This window comes from Anguilla anguilla, chromosome 2 (genome assembly GCF_013347855.1).
Source record: "Anguilla anguilla isolate fAngAng1 chromosome 2, fAngAng1.pri, whole genome shotgun sequence".
In the NCBI taxonomy this organism is placed as follows: domain Eukaryota; kingdom Metazoa; phylum Chordata; class Actinopteri; order Anguilliformes; family Anguillidae; genus Anguilla; species Anguilla anguilla.
Genome location: NC_049202.1, coordinates 69,691,437 through 69,706,248, shown reverse-complemented (window position 1 = coordinate 69,706,248; position 14,812 = coordinate 69,691,437). Strand labels below are relative to the sequence as shown.

At 43.1% G+C, this 14,812-nt stretch overlaps 1 protein-coding gene across 1 annotated transcript in view; it reads right to left on the bottom strand.

The window, feature by feature from the left end:
- The window catches only part of LOC118220170 (E3 ubiquitin/ISG15 ligase TRIM25-like), a 123,113-nt gene extending 109,224 nt beyond the window's left edge, over positions 1 to 13,889 (bottom strand). Inside the window, exons 1-9 of the mRNA XM_035403857.1 lie at positions 13,824 to 13,889; positions 12,503 to 13,136; positions 12,321 to 12,416; positions 10,942 to 11,175; positions 10,474 to 10,636; positions 8,324 to 8,350; positions 7,347 to 7,394; positions 7,144 to 7,209; positions 6,862 to 6,897 (exon numbers count right to left, since the gene is read on the bottom strand). Of these exons, the coding sequence (XP_035259748.1) occupies positions 6,862 to 6,897; positions 7,144 to 7,209; positions 7,347 to 7,394; positions 8,324 to 8,350; positions 10,474 to 10,636; positions 10,942 to 11,175; positions 12,321 to 12,416; positions 12,503 to 13,111 (1,279 nt within the window). The 5' untranslated portion in view covers positions 13,112 to 13,136; positions 13,824 to 13,889. The remainder of the gene's footprint in view (positions 1 to 6,861; positions 6,898 to 7,143; positions 7,210 to 7,346; positions 7,395 to 8,323; positions 8,351 to 10,473; positions 10,637 to 10,941; positions 11,176 to 12,320; positions 12,417 to 12,502; positions 13,137 to 13,823) is intronic.
- Between the last annotated feature and the right edge of the window lie 923 nt (positions 13,890 to 14,812).

Genomic DNA, 14,812 nt, shown 5'->3' with positions numbered 1-14,812 from the left:
ATCGCCATGGCAATCAACACAAAGCGAGAAACCCACTCAGAGAAGATATCAGGAACAGCCTCTGCAATGAAACACACTCTATCCCCATCTGCTGCCTGTTCCAGTCATCTCTGGTCTTTGTGCATTACCAACCAGTTTTATCTTAATGCAAGTATTGTAATGGGTTTTCCTTCCTTAAGGAAATAAGCGTCAACTCACACTTAAGAAGGTCAGATCTTTTAGCTGTGGACATGATACTCGGAGGTGTTTCCTGTGGTGACGCTGTAAGAAAAAATAGGGGAAAAAAAGGGAACTTCAGTTTACTTGGAACAATTAGATTAAGATAAATTTCAACACACTCAAAACATTTTAGAGAAAACACCCAGACGTATTAAAGTTCCGTATGGGCGTGCCTCCTGAGAGTAAAGCATGCAGGAACACCACAGCAAACAGTGACAAACAGTGCCCCGTTTGACAAGACAAGGTGTGGTGAGGAGACCAGTCATAAAGAATGGGAAAAGACAAGTTCAGTGGGTAGGCAGCAATACACATTGCACAAAAGACACAACATACTTGACAAGAGGACCATGAATTGTGGAATCTAGATGCACAAGCTGTAGAGGGAGTCAACATTAATTCTTTTGTTTTCTGTTCCAACAACTTACAACTTTAACAATGGTACACAGTAAAATGTCCAGTGTTAATTCAACTCTTGCAGTGTTAATTGAACTCTTAACAGATAACACTTAACAGGTCCTATATTCCAGAGTGGGACCAAATGTTATCTGTTTAGAGTTGAATTAACACCATTTATGTCCCCTGCATTACAGAACTAAACTGTAAAAGTTGTTCTTGCTTCCAGCCTCTTGCATTTGGTCTTGTATAGAGGCACGTGATATCTATGATTAACATCATGCTTCCCCTGTCTGGGCTTTGTATTGCTTGGACACAAGGCCACGTATCTGCAAACAAATTTGCACTGGAAGGCTGTGGGTGTATGTGAAAGGCTTCTAAATTGTGGTATTCTTCAAGACATTTACAAGCCTTGCTTGTAGTTCTGCCATGTAAAAAATTCATTTTCATTGAAGACAGAATTCATAAAATGTTGTTCAGACAGCATTATGTCTCCCAGTGGATGCATATTTGTAAAAAATGAAATCAAAACTATTCGCTTCATGATCACCAAATTAAGTAATTACTACTGAAACATAAGAACTGAAAGTGAATCTTACTCATCAGGAAAGACTGGTGGAAATGTTTACACTCCAGTACAATGTATGTTCCAAATGAGTATGGCTCATTCATGGAATTATCAAATCTATTTAAGAAGCAATTCTAGCAACAAAAAAAAGACAAAAAACAAAGAAAAAACTTCTACTGTTACAGACAATTTCAGTTCCCACTGACACAGTTTTTGAATAAGATGAGTGAATTAAAGCAAGCACACCTGGTTGGGTGCTGGGCTGTGCTCCAGCCATTTCCAGCCATGTGCTCCAATTAATTCAACATCTCCGTGTTTCAGCATTCGGCGTATAATTTCATTTAACGCATGATTACACTTTGTTCTGAATGTGGTTATTACAAGCGGACAACGAAAACGGAACCATAGCAGTGTTACAGGCCGAGGTTTTGTGGGTCCTTCACCGTGTGTAATAATGCATATTCCTAAGGCATGGCTTAGGTGTAGTCATGACCTTAGAAGACCTGGCTGATCAGTCAATCATTACTTATAGTAGAACTCAGTTATCAGCTTCCTCTCAAGTTAAAAGTACTGCTTTCCTCCAGCGAGGAGTGTGTTTCAAAGTGACAATACTCCTAACCATGGATTGTCCAAGATGTCCCTGGTAGCGCACTTTTTGACGGCGGTCAGTTGTGAAGCTGCAGATCCATGGGATCAGGCCCGGTCTCACTCCAAGGTCAAGGAGGCACTGTACTGCCATTGTGTGATCTACAGCATCAAAGGCCTTAGCAAAGTCAGTTGTAATTAGTGTGCACGCTGAGCCCGGAACATCACAGGCCTTGTACGCAGAGTCCATCAAACTGACTAGATAGTGTGTTGTAGAACAATTCTGTCGGCTGCCAAACTGCATGGGATCTAGATTTGGCGTGATGTCATTCAGGATCCAATGTGCAGCAAACTGTTCGCATAGTTTAGAGAGCTGAGCTGTTAATGAGATCGGCCTCAGTTCATCAATGTTTGGTGGGGAAGATTTTGGTATGGGGACAACAGTAGCCTCTTTCCATTGTCTAGGGACGACCCCGTCATCAAACTAACTGTTAATGATATCACAGATAGGAATGCTGATCTCGCATGCAAACTCCTTCAATATTCTTGGGGGAATCATGTCTGGGCCAGGGGATTTGTGGCAGGAGGACAGTCTGCTTCTCACAGTCTATACACATCCCACACTGGAATAGTGGGCAATGGGGGGGATGGCAGGAAAGGAGGTAGAGCTGAACGTTGGAAAGGCGGAAGTGACTGGGACACTTTAACAAACTTTGTGTTGATTGCATTAGCAATTGTCACAAAGTCCTGGGGATTGATTCCAGGGACATTGATTCGGTCCACCTTTTTTGCAGTTTTGCACATCAATTTAACTCTATTGTGCCAAGCTCTAGAATTAGCTTTTTCCATGCCTTCCACTTTGGATTTGTAAAATTGTTTTTTTGCCGCATATATTTCCTTTTGGACCTTATTTCTGTAGAACCTTGCCAGGGCACATGATTTTCCAGTCTTGAAAGCTTTTTGTCTCTGGTGGATCAAATGCTTGATCTTGGGGGTGATCTATGGTTTGTCCGAAGGATACATTTTCACTGTCTTCATAGGGAAATGTCTATCAATTTCAGGCAGAATGGTATTGTAGAAGGCGTTGGCTTTTTCATTAGTGCTGGTTGCTTCATTCACCTCCTGCCATAGATGAGTGGTAATCCACCTGCCAAACTCACTCAAGCCAGGCTCCCTTATAGGTCGTACTACCCGTTTAGTGCACTGGAGAGCTCTTGTTTGTGCTTTAGGGCTCCAGAGGACACAATTGTGGTCACTTGAGCTAACAGGAGGGAGAATCTCAGGCTTCAGGTACAATGAGTTCATGTTAGTGATAATCATGTCAAGGATGGCTTCACCTCTGGTGTTGTTCTGAACCACCTGGCAGAGTTGGTTATCTAGGCAGATGTCATGGACTTTGAGGTGGTTGAAGTCTCCAAGAATTACAAGTCCAATGTCTGGGTACTTAGTACGAAGCAGGTCAGATGAGGCTATTAGATGTTCAATGAGTTCATCCTGATGTGGCGATTGGGGCGGTAAATACACCAGACACAGCAATAGCAGATATGTGCCGTGGAGGTCTCAGAGGTCTCACTTTCACCCACAGACATTCTAGATGGTCAGGAACCCTGATACAGGTTAGGGGATGTGATGGAACACAGTCTCTGATGTATAGTGCAACACCTCCACCACGGCGAGTGGTTTGGCATTTGGAAAACAAGGTGTAGCCATCTATACCCAGTAATTCTTCAGGCATGTGGGGAGTAAACCAAGTTTCTGAAATTGCAGCCACATCTACATGGTTTTTTATCAATATAGCCTGGAACTCATCAATCTTGTTTAAAAGAGATCTGCGGTTCGACATAAAGAAAGTTGGTAACATAGCATGGTTGGATGGTCTATTGATCACTGCCTTGACTTTGATTAGGTTTGATTGTGATTTGTCCCCAGAATTCCTAGATCCAAAAAGTTGTGGTCTAGTGAGGTCAAATCTTCTGCTGACAACAGTCATAATCTTGCGCAAAATGTTCTTACCCCCTCCGCTTTCCCTGGTTGATATCCGTGCCACCCCTTCTTCGCTTAGGATCTTTCTCAGCTGAGGGCTTATTGGAGGGGCAGATTGTTTGAGGCTCTTGAGGAATTCCATAGAGTACTTTAAGACAGGTGCCGTTTCTGCCATTACTTCACAAAGGATAGGGAACATGTCAACAATTCATTCAAAAAACAGTTCCAAACCAGGTCATTAACACGGCACTCCAACGATATCAAGCGGATGGCAACTCCAAAGAGAGATATTTATTGGATTTTAGATCCACTTCTCCATGCACAAACGCACGAGGCGGCCATCTTGGGCGCCATCTTGTTGTTACCTAGCAAGCCACCATTTCGTATTTAGTAGGCTAACTAAGCTCGTTACAAACTGCGTTATCACTTCATCTCGTCGGTAAGTACATTCTTTTTATATTAACTTAAGCAGTGTGTAGGTAACGTTAAAATAGTAGCATGAATGTAATGTTCGATATATTGTAACATTACATGACTTATTCATTGCCATCAAAATAACAACTTCACTTGTTTATTAATAACGTTAGCTTGATGACATTGATGTGCACGACAACGTTGTCATAAAGTTTTTCCCGACCGTGAAAAGTGCCTGACTTGTTTACATTTTGGACAGATGTGGCTACATAGTACATCCATCGTTGTTTCCATTGCAGCACTTTCGACATAAGTAATATTGGAAAAATCCTAAAATTTCTTCTTATGGTGAAGAGTGCCTGACCGGCAACCATAAAAATGTGTTAACACAGAGGCAAAATTAGGCTATATCTAGAAATACCATCTTTGAGGGAAAAACGCTACGGTTAAGGGTCAGGCACTCTTCACGATAAGAAGAAATTTCAGGATTTTTTCGATATTGCTTGTGTCTAAAGTGCTGCGATGGAAACAACGATTGATTTACTGAGGAGCCACATCTGTCCAAAATGTAAACAATCAGCCAGTTTTCACGGTTGGGAAAACTTTTATGACAACGTGGTCATGTAGCTAACTTAGCTAGCTAGGCAAACAGTCAATAACACAGATACTTACTTTGTGCCATGTAGGGATAATGTCAAGGAGGAAAGGTAGCCTACTGTAAAAGCCAAAAAACCTTACAGTTTTTTAAATGTGATCAGCATTCCAAGGCTTGTTGTGAGATTCAGTAGCCAATCAGTTGTTTCTGTTATCACAGAAACTATGTGGCCCTACCGCGCCGGGCCCCCATTAAAAAAGACACTTGGCCGCCGGCCCGCGCCAGGCCGCTGGGCCTCGTCAAAAGATACTTGCCACCAGGCCTAACAACTTTTCTGGGGGAAACCCTGGCGGAGGTTCACGCCATCTCCCCCGGATCCCCTCCCCGCTTAACAGGCGCCCCAACCAACCAGTAGGAGTCGCTAATGCAACGATCAGGACTCATACCCTCACCAGCTTCCCACCCGCGAACACTGCCAACTGTGTTCGTAGGAACGTCTGACCAAGCTAAAAGTACAGTAGCTGCTTTTCTGCAGCCACCCTAATGCTAGTGCTCGCCACGGCTCCTTGCTTATCAACAGCTGCTTGTAAGCTTCATTGATTCATTGATTCAGTTCCTCCCCAAATTCTCCCACGTCACTCCTCTGCTGCGATCACTTCACTGGCTACCGGTCGCTGCCAGGATCCGATTCAAAGCCCTGACCCTTGCCTACACTGCCGCCAACAGGACAGCCCCCATCTACTTGCAGGACATGACTCAATTCTATGTGCCTGCTCGACCACTCCGCTCTGCGGCAGCAGGGCGTCTTGCAACCCCTCCCACCCGCCCAAAGGGATCACAGAGCTTCTCCACCCTAGCTCCCCAGTGGTGGAACGAACTCCCCGTCTCTCTCCGAACCTCCCCCTCACTATCCATCTTCCGCCGTGGCCTGAAGACTCATCTCTTCAGACTATACCTAGAATAACCACCACCACGCTGTGTATATATATATTTTAAAAAAAAATTTTTTAAAAACCCTTTTTCCTGTCACTTGTTACATGTTGCCCCATCCCTGCACTTCTTGGTAAATTGTATTTGTCCTAATACTCTAGCTTATTCTTCTGCCTAGTTTGGCTTTGCAGATGTTAGACCAGGATAGTGTTCTTTGTTCTCGGCTAGAAATAGCTTTACAAAATAAGTAATTGTACCTTACTGAACCCGTGTTCAGCAGTTGTCTACGATCATGAAAATGCACTTTTTGTACGTCGCTTTGGATAAAAGCGTCTGCTAAATGAATGTAATGTAATGTAATGCTGGATATTTGGGAACAAAACTCGCTCAAGCGAGTTTGGCTTAACTCAGCTGGCCTGGGGAGTCTGTGTGGTGAAGTGGTTGACGCTTGACCCACGTAACAATTGCCTTGTGGTCTGATTCCCCATCCCGGGACTTTATTTACTGTCAAACCCTCTCTGCTTTCCCCTCTCAGCATGAAGTGGGGGAAAATACATAAGACATTTTTCACTTTTTCACTGTAAGGGATGACAACCTACAAGGGTAGTGAATTCCCATTCAGGAAGGAAATAACACAAATCTCAAACACTTATTTCAGAAAAGGGTCCTGTGCTCTACTCCGGGGAGATGTTGGATGAACTTCTGTCAGGAAAAGCTGAATATTTGAATATTCCGAAACACTGGAATTGTGGAAGTAATTTGACATATGGTCTAGTGTTTGAACATTCAAATGTTCAGCTTCGTCTGACAACTTCATCCAACAACTGCTCATAAGCGAAATGTGACTCATTAAGGAATGGGAGCAGGAGCCCACATTCTGATACAGCCAAAATGAAACGGCAATTACAGGGTTGCATTTCTCTTTACCATATAACAGTTATGCCTTCTGCAATCACTTGTTCTAAAAACCTTTCGTTGCTAAAAAACTGACTAGTCAAAATATGCCTTTAGGACATTAATTTCTGCATGTATATGCATATACATATATTTCTTTTTAGGCATTATTAAATAGTGTGCTAGGTGCTTCAACTTCAAAAGTTCAACACATTTATGGCAAAGCTGTGTGCGTAAATCTCTGCTTCATTAGTTCAGAGTAGAAATGAAGGTATCTTACTGTCTTCTTTAGATGAGTCCTGGTCAGGTTTCCTGGCTGAAATTAAGACAAAATATGTCACTATCTTCAGGATTATGCAAACTATGACAATGGATCTGTCTTCCTGAACAGCTGCCACATGTATACAGAAGCACATACTAAAATTTATGATTGAAATCACATTAGCCAGACATGCTGTTACACATTCATAAATGTATCTGCGGGATTGATCAAAATCTAAAAATGTAATAATCAGTCTAAAGCCACAAACTGGAATTCAGAAACTTAGAAATCAGGGCTTACTTGACAGGGTCTTCTTCTTCTTTGGTTCCATCTTTGTTGCAGGAGGGGGTCCAGGATTAATTAGTCCTTATAAAGGAAATATAAATGGTGCCCAATAACAAATTAATGAATATGACCATGAAAACATAATACTTTCTTATCCACAAACACCTGGAGTAAGCGAGCACGGCTAGCAAAATCTGTACACATTCATGCATGTTCACCTGGGAAAAGTGGATTGGGCAATAGTGGTGGACTAGCCATGTTGTCAGCTAGAAAAAAATCAAAATTTAACTGTGAGTGCAGTGGCTCTCCGAATGCCCCTGCAGTTAGGAGAAAAGGTACAACTCAGAATCACACAGAATTTCAGTGTCATCCCCCACACCCAGAATTTGTCATGGTTCTGTGTTTCCGTCTCTGTCTTTCCTTGTTGGGCCGCCAGATGGCTGTTTTGTGTCCTGCTTGTACCCTGTTTAATTGTATTTCAACTGTTCAATTATTGTTTTTTGGTTGTCTCGTTTTCCCTTCCCTCTCTGTGGCCTGATTGTGCATTGTGCCCTGCTGTGTCTCGTCAGTGTCTTGTCTATTTAAGTTCCCTTCTCCCTGACTCAGGTGCTGGAACCTTGTTTGTGGGTGCCTCTGATTGTGTTCTGCCCCGCGTGTTTCCTCTGAGAGTAGCTTCCTGTGTTTTTGCCCACTTTCCGTTTTTACGTGCTTTTGGATTTTTGGATTTACTTTGTCTCCTGTGTTATGAAGTTTTTCTTTGCGTTTTTTTGAGAGTTGCCTCGCGAGGCCTTTTGTTCCCTGCTTTAGTTCCTGTTCTGTTTAGTAAAGTCTTTGTTCACACCATTTTGAGTTTGGAGTTTTTTTCCCCTCACTCTGTGTTTGGGTCCTAACCCCCCACGCACCCCGACAGAATTACATACGAATGCATTGAAGTCCAATTAGTGACGTAGTGATTCAGTTGGTTCTGAAGGGTCGCAGTGGCTTAAATACAGCTAGGAACTGAACTTAATTTAGCCATTTGTGGTCTTGTTAAACCCATTTGGCAACGCCCTCCAATTGTGAGACACTGTCTTTTAGAAAGCCATAAAACATGCCTGAGTGCAATCCTCAAAGACCCAACCCCAGCACAAGTCATCCCGATTGAACATTGATTCAATCCCATTTGATTTTCATTTCTCTCAATACTAAAACTCACCATTGACAGGTATGCTCCTCCAAATCTCTGCAGGAAGTTGAAAAACTGTGACTAGCCACAAACACATGATGCTCTTTACATATCCTCACACATTATTTCACAAGGCAAATAAACCAATCGACAACCCGGAATGACACAAACACACTAATAGTTGAATATCGGACATACTTCCTCACTAACCAATTAAGTAACCACTACTTTATTCTAATGTTCTGGCATTGGTGCCCTTGTTGTAATGGCAGTTGGGAGCTTTCAGACCCCTCTCGCAGGAGTTACGAGGTCGTGAAATCAAGAATGTTTGATTGCCAATTACTTATTTTACCTCCTTGTATCCTTTCCTTGCTTCCTTAGCTCCACCCAGTGAAGGACGCAAGGAAAGGACGCAAGGACAGAGACATCAACAAAACATGTATTACCCTACGGTCACACGGGGCGACACAGGAGCGAGACAAACCCTTGTAGCTTGTCGCTTATGGGCATTCCTGGCTTGTGGTTACCAGGTTACAGAACTAAACAAGTAGGCTAGACATTTGTTTCAGCAACGTGTGTCACACTGCCTTCACTCCCATTGGTAGTCGCCGTGTCGCATCACTCAGTATTTGCATAAAATAGACCTCTAGCCTATTTTCGCCCCGCCTATTTGGCTTTGCAACAGTCGCTTGTCTCTTGTCGCTGTAAATCGCCAACTCTCATTGAAAATGAACGACAGCCGGTCGCTTATCTCTCTCCTGTACCACCCCATGTGACCGTAGGGTTAGGCAAATGGAATATCTTTGTTCAGTCAAGCGTCAGTTTGAAAACATGCCAATTACAGATGTGGCAGATAAGGAGAGGAGGATCCACAGGGCGATCATTTTATTCGTGTATTTAAAATTTTTTTTTTAAAAACCCGCAAAGGATGCACTTGTGTTTCCTTGATCAAGCATCCTTGGGGAACCTGCTAGCTACTTGCTCCTTGCTCCTTCCAGAAGCATCTAATGGGTTAGAATGTCCGTAAAGATGGCGAATCCTCGGTCCTCGACTGACCTTCAATTCACAGGTCAGTCGAGGACCGAGGAGACAAGGACGGATAAACCGAGTGACTGGAAAGAGCCCATGGATCTCTGCCCTGTGAACCCTCTCTACATTACATTACATTACATTACAGGCATTTAGCAGACGCTCTTATCCAGAGCGACTTACACAACTTTTTTTTACATAGCACTTTACATTGTATCCATTTATACAGCTGGATATATACTGAAGCAATGCAGGTTAAGTACCTTGCTCAAGGGTACAACGGCAGTGTCCTTACCCGGGAATCAAACCTGCAACCTTTCGGTTACAAGCGCAGTTCCTTACCCACTGTGCCACACTCCGTCCTACACTCTACCAATTGGCAATGCTACCACCAAGCAGCCCTGCAGGGCTAACAACCACAGCTGGCACAGGCATGGTTGGGACTCGAACCCGGGTCATGGGGCTCCTCCATGCACTTGAATGAAACTGGTACCATAACCTGATGAGCCATCCAGCAAACTCACTTCTGTATTGTTTACAAATTTTTTTATAAATGAGCAACAAGTGTTTTAATGTTGCTCATACTTTTTAAGACGGTTCCTTTCACCATAAGTGTGGAAATTTAACGGAAATTTTAAACCCTCACTAAGGGAGAGGTATTGTCCGACTACCAAATTATAATTGAACAAAACAAAGGAAAAAACTGACCTTGCCGTTTCAAAACTCTAATGCTATGAGTGTCCAGCTGTAAACTGAACACCAAGACAGGATAGAGATATTCTAATGCTCAATCTTTTGTTTGGTGCATCTACTCCTGGATTGCCTTTGGTTACCTACTGCCCAAAGACATGCCAACATTTCTGTATTTTTCTTCTCAATTCATAAATTTACCAACACACACCAGCAGCTTACTTGTGATAACCATGGCAATAGGCTGGGCTTGGGTCCTAATGACAATATAACACACACATATGCACACACGTGTCACGCATGTACACACACATGCATGGACTCTCGCACGCGCACGCACACACACACACGGTCTCTCACTCTCTCTCTCATAAACACACACATACATGTGTCGCCCACGCACATGCACGGACTCTCACACACGTGCACGGAGTCTCGCTTTCACAAACACACACACACACCTGGTTTGAGCAGTGCGACTCTATTATCTACAGGCTGCTTTAGTATGTTTTCCAGGTACTCTTTCAGGGCAGTGGCAGACTCAAGGTGGGCACGCTTGGTGTTGATGTTGAGCCGAGGAATGTGCTGCTCAACGTCCACAGCTGAAGGCAGGTCCACACTGGCCTACAACATAAGACCAGTGCAGAAATGTGTGGTGATTTTATTCTGCTGGTTTAAGCAGTTACACCTCAGTGAAACAAATGACATACCTTATCAATCTCTCAAATGACTAAGGAATGCTAAAAAATGTTTTATTTTGAGCTAAATACATTTTCTATGATTCATGTTTTTGGGGTTCCCTGTGGTCACATGGAAGACCTTCACTGAGATACAGCTTGATACGGAACATTAAAGAGGAATCCTGAAGTTCACATTTTGAGTTTCTCCGGCAAAGGCACAGAATGCATGCTGCTCTACAAGAGCATCACCTGCAGGAAAGCCAGGGACTGCGTCTGGGCCAAAAGGCGGGTGATGCGGTCTCTTGCCCCGCTCATCTCCTCCACGTTCTGGTCGAACCTTTTCATCATTGAGAAGAGCCTGGACTGGGCACCCTCCTCCTCCTTGTCCACACTCTTCACGGCCTGCTGCTCGTCTCTGTCGAGCATCTCCCTGATCTGCCTGTACATCATTTCTAGCTCTCGCTTCCGATTGGTCGCGGAGGCCTGAGGTGAACAAGCATGTGACTGTCATATCACTGCGCAGTATAAAATACGACTTGTTTATTCCAAAATTAGATAACAACTGCAGTCTAACTGACCAGCTACTTATGAGAGTAAGAAGCACTTTCAAAGTGAATGTGGACAGAACGAGTGGTGAGTAACAGCATCCACTTACTGATCTCGGGGTGCCACTTTCAATGTGGTGACAACAGCCATTTGTATGAAACTGATAAGAAACTTATGTGGGCTACTCCCTTGGACACCAACTTATTTGTTTCCAATTTTATTTATGATCTTTCCTCTTGAAACCTTGGCGGCACGCACAGACGCAGCGGCTCAGTGTTCCCTAAATTATTATTATGTATCTGTTTGGGCGGGTGCGCGTGGGTGTGAGTGTGTGTGTGTGTGGATTGTTAGATGAACCGGCTTATGGGCTGCACAGCAAATTTCGTTGTATGGAATGTACAATGACAATAAAGGCATTCTATTCTATCTATTCTATTCTAGTCATATATGTTTACTCTGCATGTCAGTGAAATTGAGAAAGAAGGACAAAGTGCATTTACAACATTTTTGGAAAAGTTTTTTCACATAAAAAATTCTGCTTTCATAAAATGTCTGCCCTTGATTCATTTGAATCATTTGAAAACCTCACACAACACTTCCAGTCTTAACACAAGCCAACTGCTTCAGGTCAAATTTGTCAATCTTTTCCTATCAGGAAAAAAAAAGGTTCTATGTTGAGAATAACAGGAACAACGAATAGAGATTTTATATCAAAATATAAAAACATTCTATTCCAATTTCAGTGAGGATTTTAAAGTTCGAGGTTAAGTATGATTGTTCTGCACACGTGTGTACCCAAGCCCAGAAGCATTACCATACTGAGCGGATGAAATGGGTTCATCATCAGTGCAAAATGATTACGCACATGCATATTTCGGATAAAAAAACTGGTTAATTTGGTCCAGTTGTGAACCATCAGAAAACGAATTCTACTACATTTTAAGTATAATCATGACTACTAATACATTATACATGCACAACATTGTTGAACATGTTTCGTGGTGACTGTGGTGAATAATTGAACGTACATAAGAACACATTAACATGCTTTAAGTGTTTACTAATGCCTGATGCATACTCACTTTCAGCACACTTTGCTGTTCCTTCATCTGGGACAAGACCAATTGGGTCTTCTCTATCATACCATCCAGCTGAGGCAGATTCTTCTTTAAGTCAGACTAGAAAAGAAACACAGTTTTTTTTAGTGTTTGAAACGTTGGAAGATTTCACTGCCAAAAAGTTAAAGTTGGGGAAAATTACGCACCTCCCGCAGAACCCGTTGTTCGTCTGGCGTACGGAAAGTGCAGCCCTTGTGCTCTTGCTGCAGACAGAAGCTGCAAATACAGCGTCCGTGCTGGATGCAGAATAACTCCATAATTTTTGAGTGGTCAGGGCAGATGTGCCCCTGCAGGTCTGCCAGTGGCTCGCGGAGCTGGTGTGTGGCAAAAACCGGGTTCTCCAGGTGTGGTCTCACATGCTCCACACAGTAGGACGCCATACAGGTGAGGCAGGTCTTGCATGCCTTTCCCCCCATGCAAGCGTCGCATTTAATCGGCGCCGCCTCTGGCTCCGTCTTCATCGTCGTGGTGACATCGCTGAAGATATTGGCCTTTGACTTCAATTTGAACTTGTCAAGCACTGCTTCAAGAACCGTGTTCTTCCTCAGCTCGGGTTTGGTGACGAAGTGGGACCGGCACTGCGGACAGTTGAAATCGAATCCCGTCTGTTCGCTGTCCCGCCATGTCCCATCCAGGCAACCTTGACAATAGTTGTGGCCACAAGGAGTGGTCACGGGGCTCTCGAAGAGACTGAGACATATACTGCACGTGAGCTCCCCCTCGAGGCTCAGCAGAGAGGACATGTCGTCAGCCATGGCGAGACAGGTGCTGCACTGATTCCTGCGCGAGGCAGAAACGAAACTTACAAAATAGAACGAAATCGAAACTTACTTGCTCAAATTACCGTAGCCATGTACGTGGCTTGTAGCTTTCTGCTAACCAGTGAATGTAACAGCGGAGGAAATATGACCTTATCAGGTGCTGCCTAGATTACTGTACAACTTGAAAACAGAATAACATTTAGATAAAATTCAACTCTACAACTTAAAAACAGAATAACATTTAAAGGCTTTTTTAAACTCATTCATTCCAATGCCTTGAACTGCATTGAAGTACGCCCAGTTTTGTACTTTTTGCACTGCGGCACCCTCCTTTGCTCCCTTCGAAACATTTAAATTCAATTCAGTTTTATTTGTATAACACTTTTTACAGAGGGACCATCACAGTGTCACAGATAGCCTACACGTTACAGAAACCCAGGAAATAAAGTGAAGTGTCTGTTTTCTTGTCTGAATTAAGCGAGAACCTTTTTCTTCTGGATCTGAGACCATCCCATATCTCAGAGGATCCCCCCACATTCAGAAAATTAATCTAAAAATGTAATTTAAAAACCTAAAATTTACAACAGCAAAAGATGTATTTAGCTGGATTGACAGTTCCGAAGCTCGCATTACTTTTTGATTTGACTTAAGCAAAAGCAAAAAAAAAATATTTATTGATGGTTGGATAATTATATAGCCTACTTACCGATGCTACTTTAGAAAGTCAGGTAGAGCTACACTGATATGTTTGGTTGTTTCTGAACCCTCTTGATATGCCAACTCCGCAGACGTAACTGAACTGGGTTGTGGTGGATGCATGTGTACGCTTTTTGGGTGGATGCTGAATTTGCGCATGACATCTGTCATGTTCCAGCTTGACTTGAACGTTAACTAGCAAGTGTGATGACCCCTCCCACTCTGCTTGTGGCTCCTTGTGTGTGTTTTGCCTGTTTTTCCTGTCCCTGCGTAGGAGGTGTGTCAGGAGGATGAGCCACACCTGAATCAATTCCTCCTGATTGCAGAGTTTTGTTTGGTGGTGTTTTTTGGTTTACTATCAGTTAAATAAACCTGTTCACTTTAATTCCTGATTTATTGTGTGGTCTCCTTTATTTTGTATGAACTTTGAGCTGGTTCATGACAAAGTGGGGGCTTGTCGTTCTTTAATTGACTAGTTTAAGTGGCTTTTTGACCTAGTAGTGTTGGAAATTGATTTTGGACTTTCCAGGTAAGTAACACTTGGGAAGGTTTATTCTGTGCCACATTTGATTGTGAAATTAGTTACTAGTGTAAACTTTTGTGGGAGATGCACACAAGTAATTGATTTTTGGTCTTGGGGGATAGAGGGCTTGGTCAGTCCCTAGTCGCTCATTTTTTGGTGCAGTGCTGGTTCTAAATGAATGGCCCTCTTTTTTTGGGTTTTTTTGGAGTTCTATTCCCCTGCTAGGTTTCAGGCAGTGGGTTCTGTTTAGGGGATCCGTTGTTTTAACTATAGTGTGGTGGTGAACATGGGTAGAGCAGTGGTCTCAGGAACACCTCAGGGGCTTCTGGGGGGGTCGCTGGTTAAACCAGTTGTTTTCCCACCCCACTGATTTAGAGTGTATAAATACCCCCATAAGTACCCACTCAAAGACTAGGGTTGAGTTAAGTAGTATTTGGTGAGGTAGGTTGGGGGATTGGACTCCAGTTTTTTTCTTT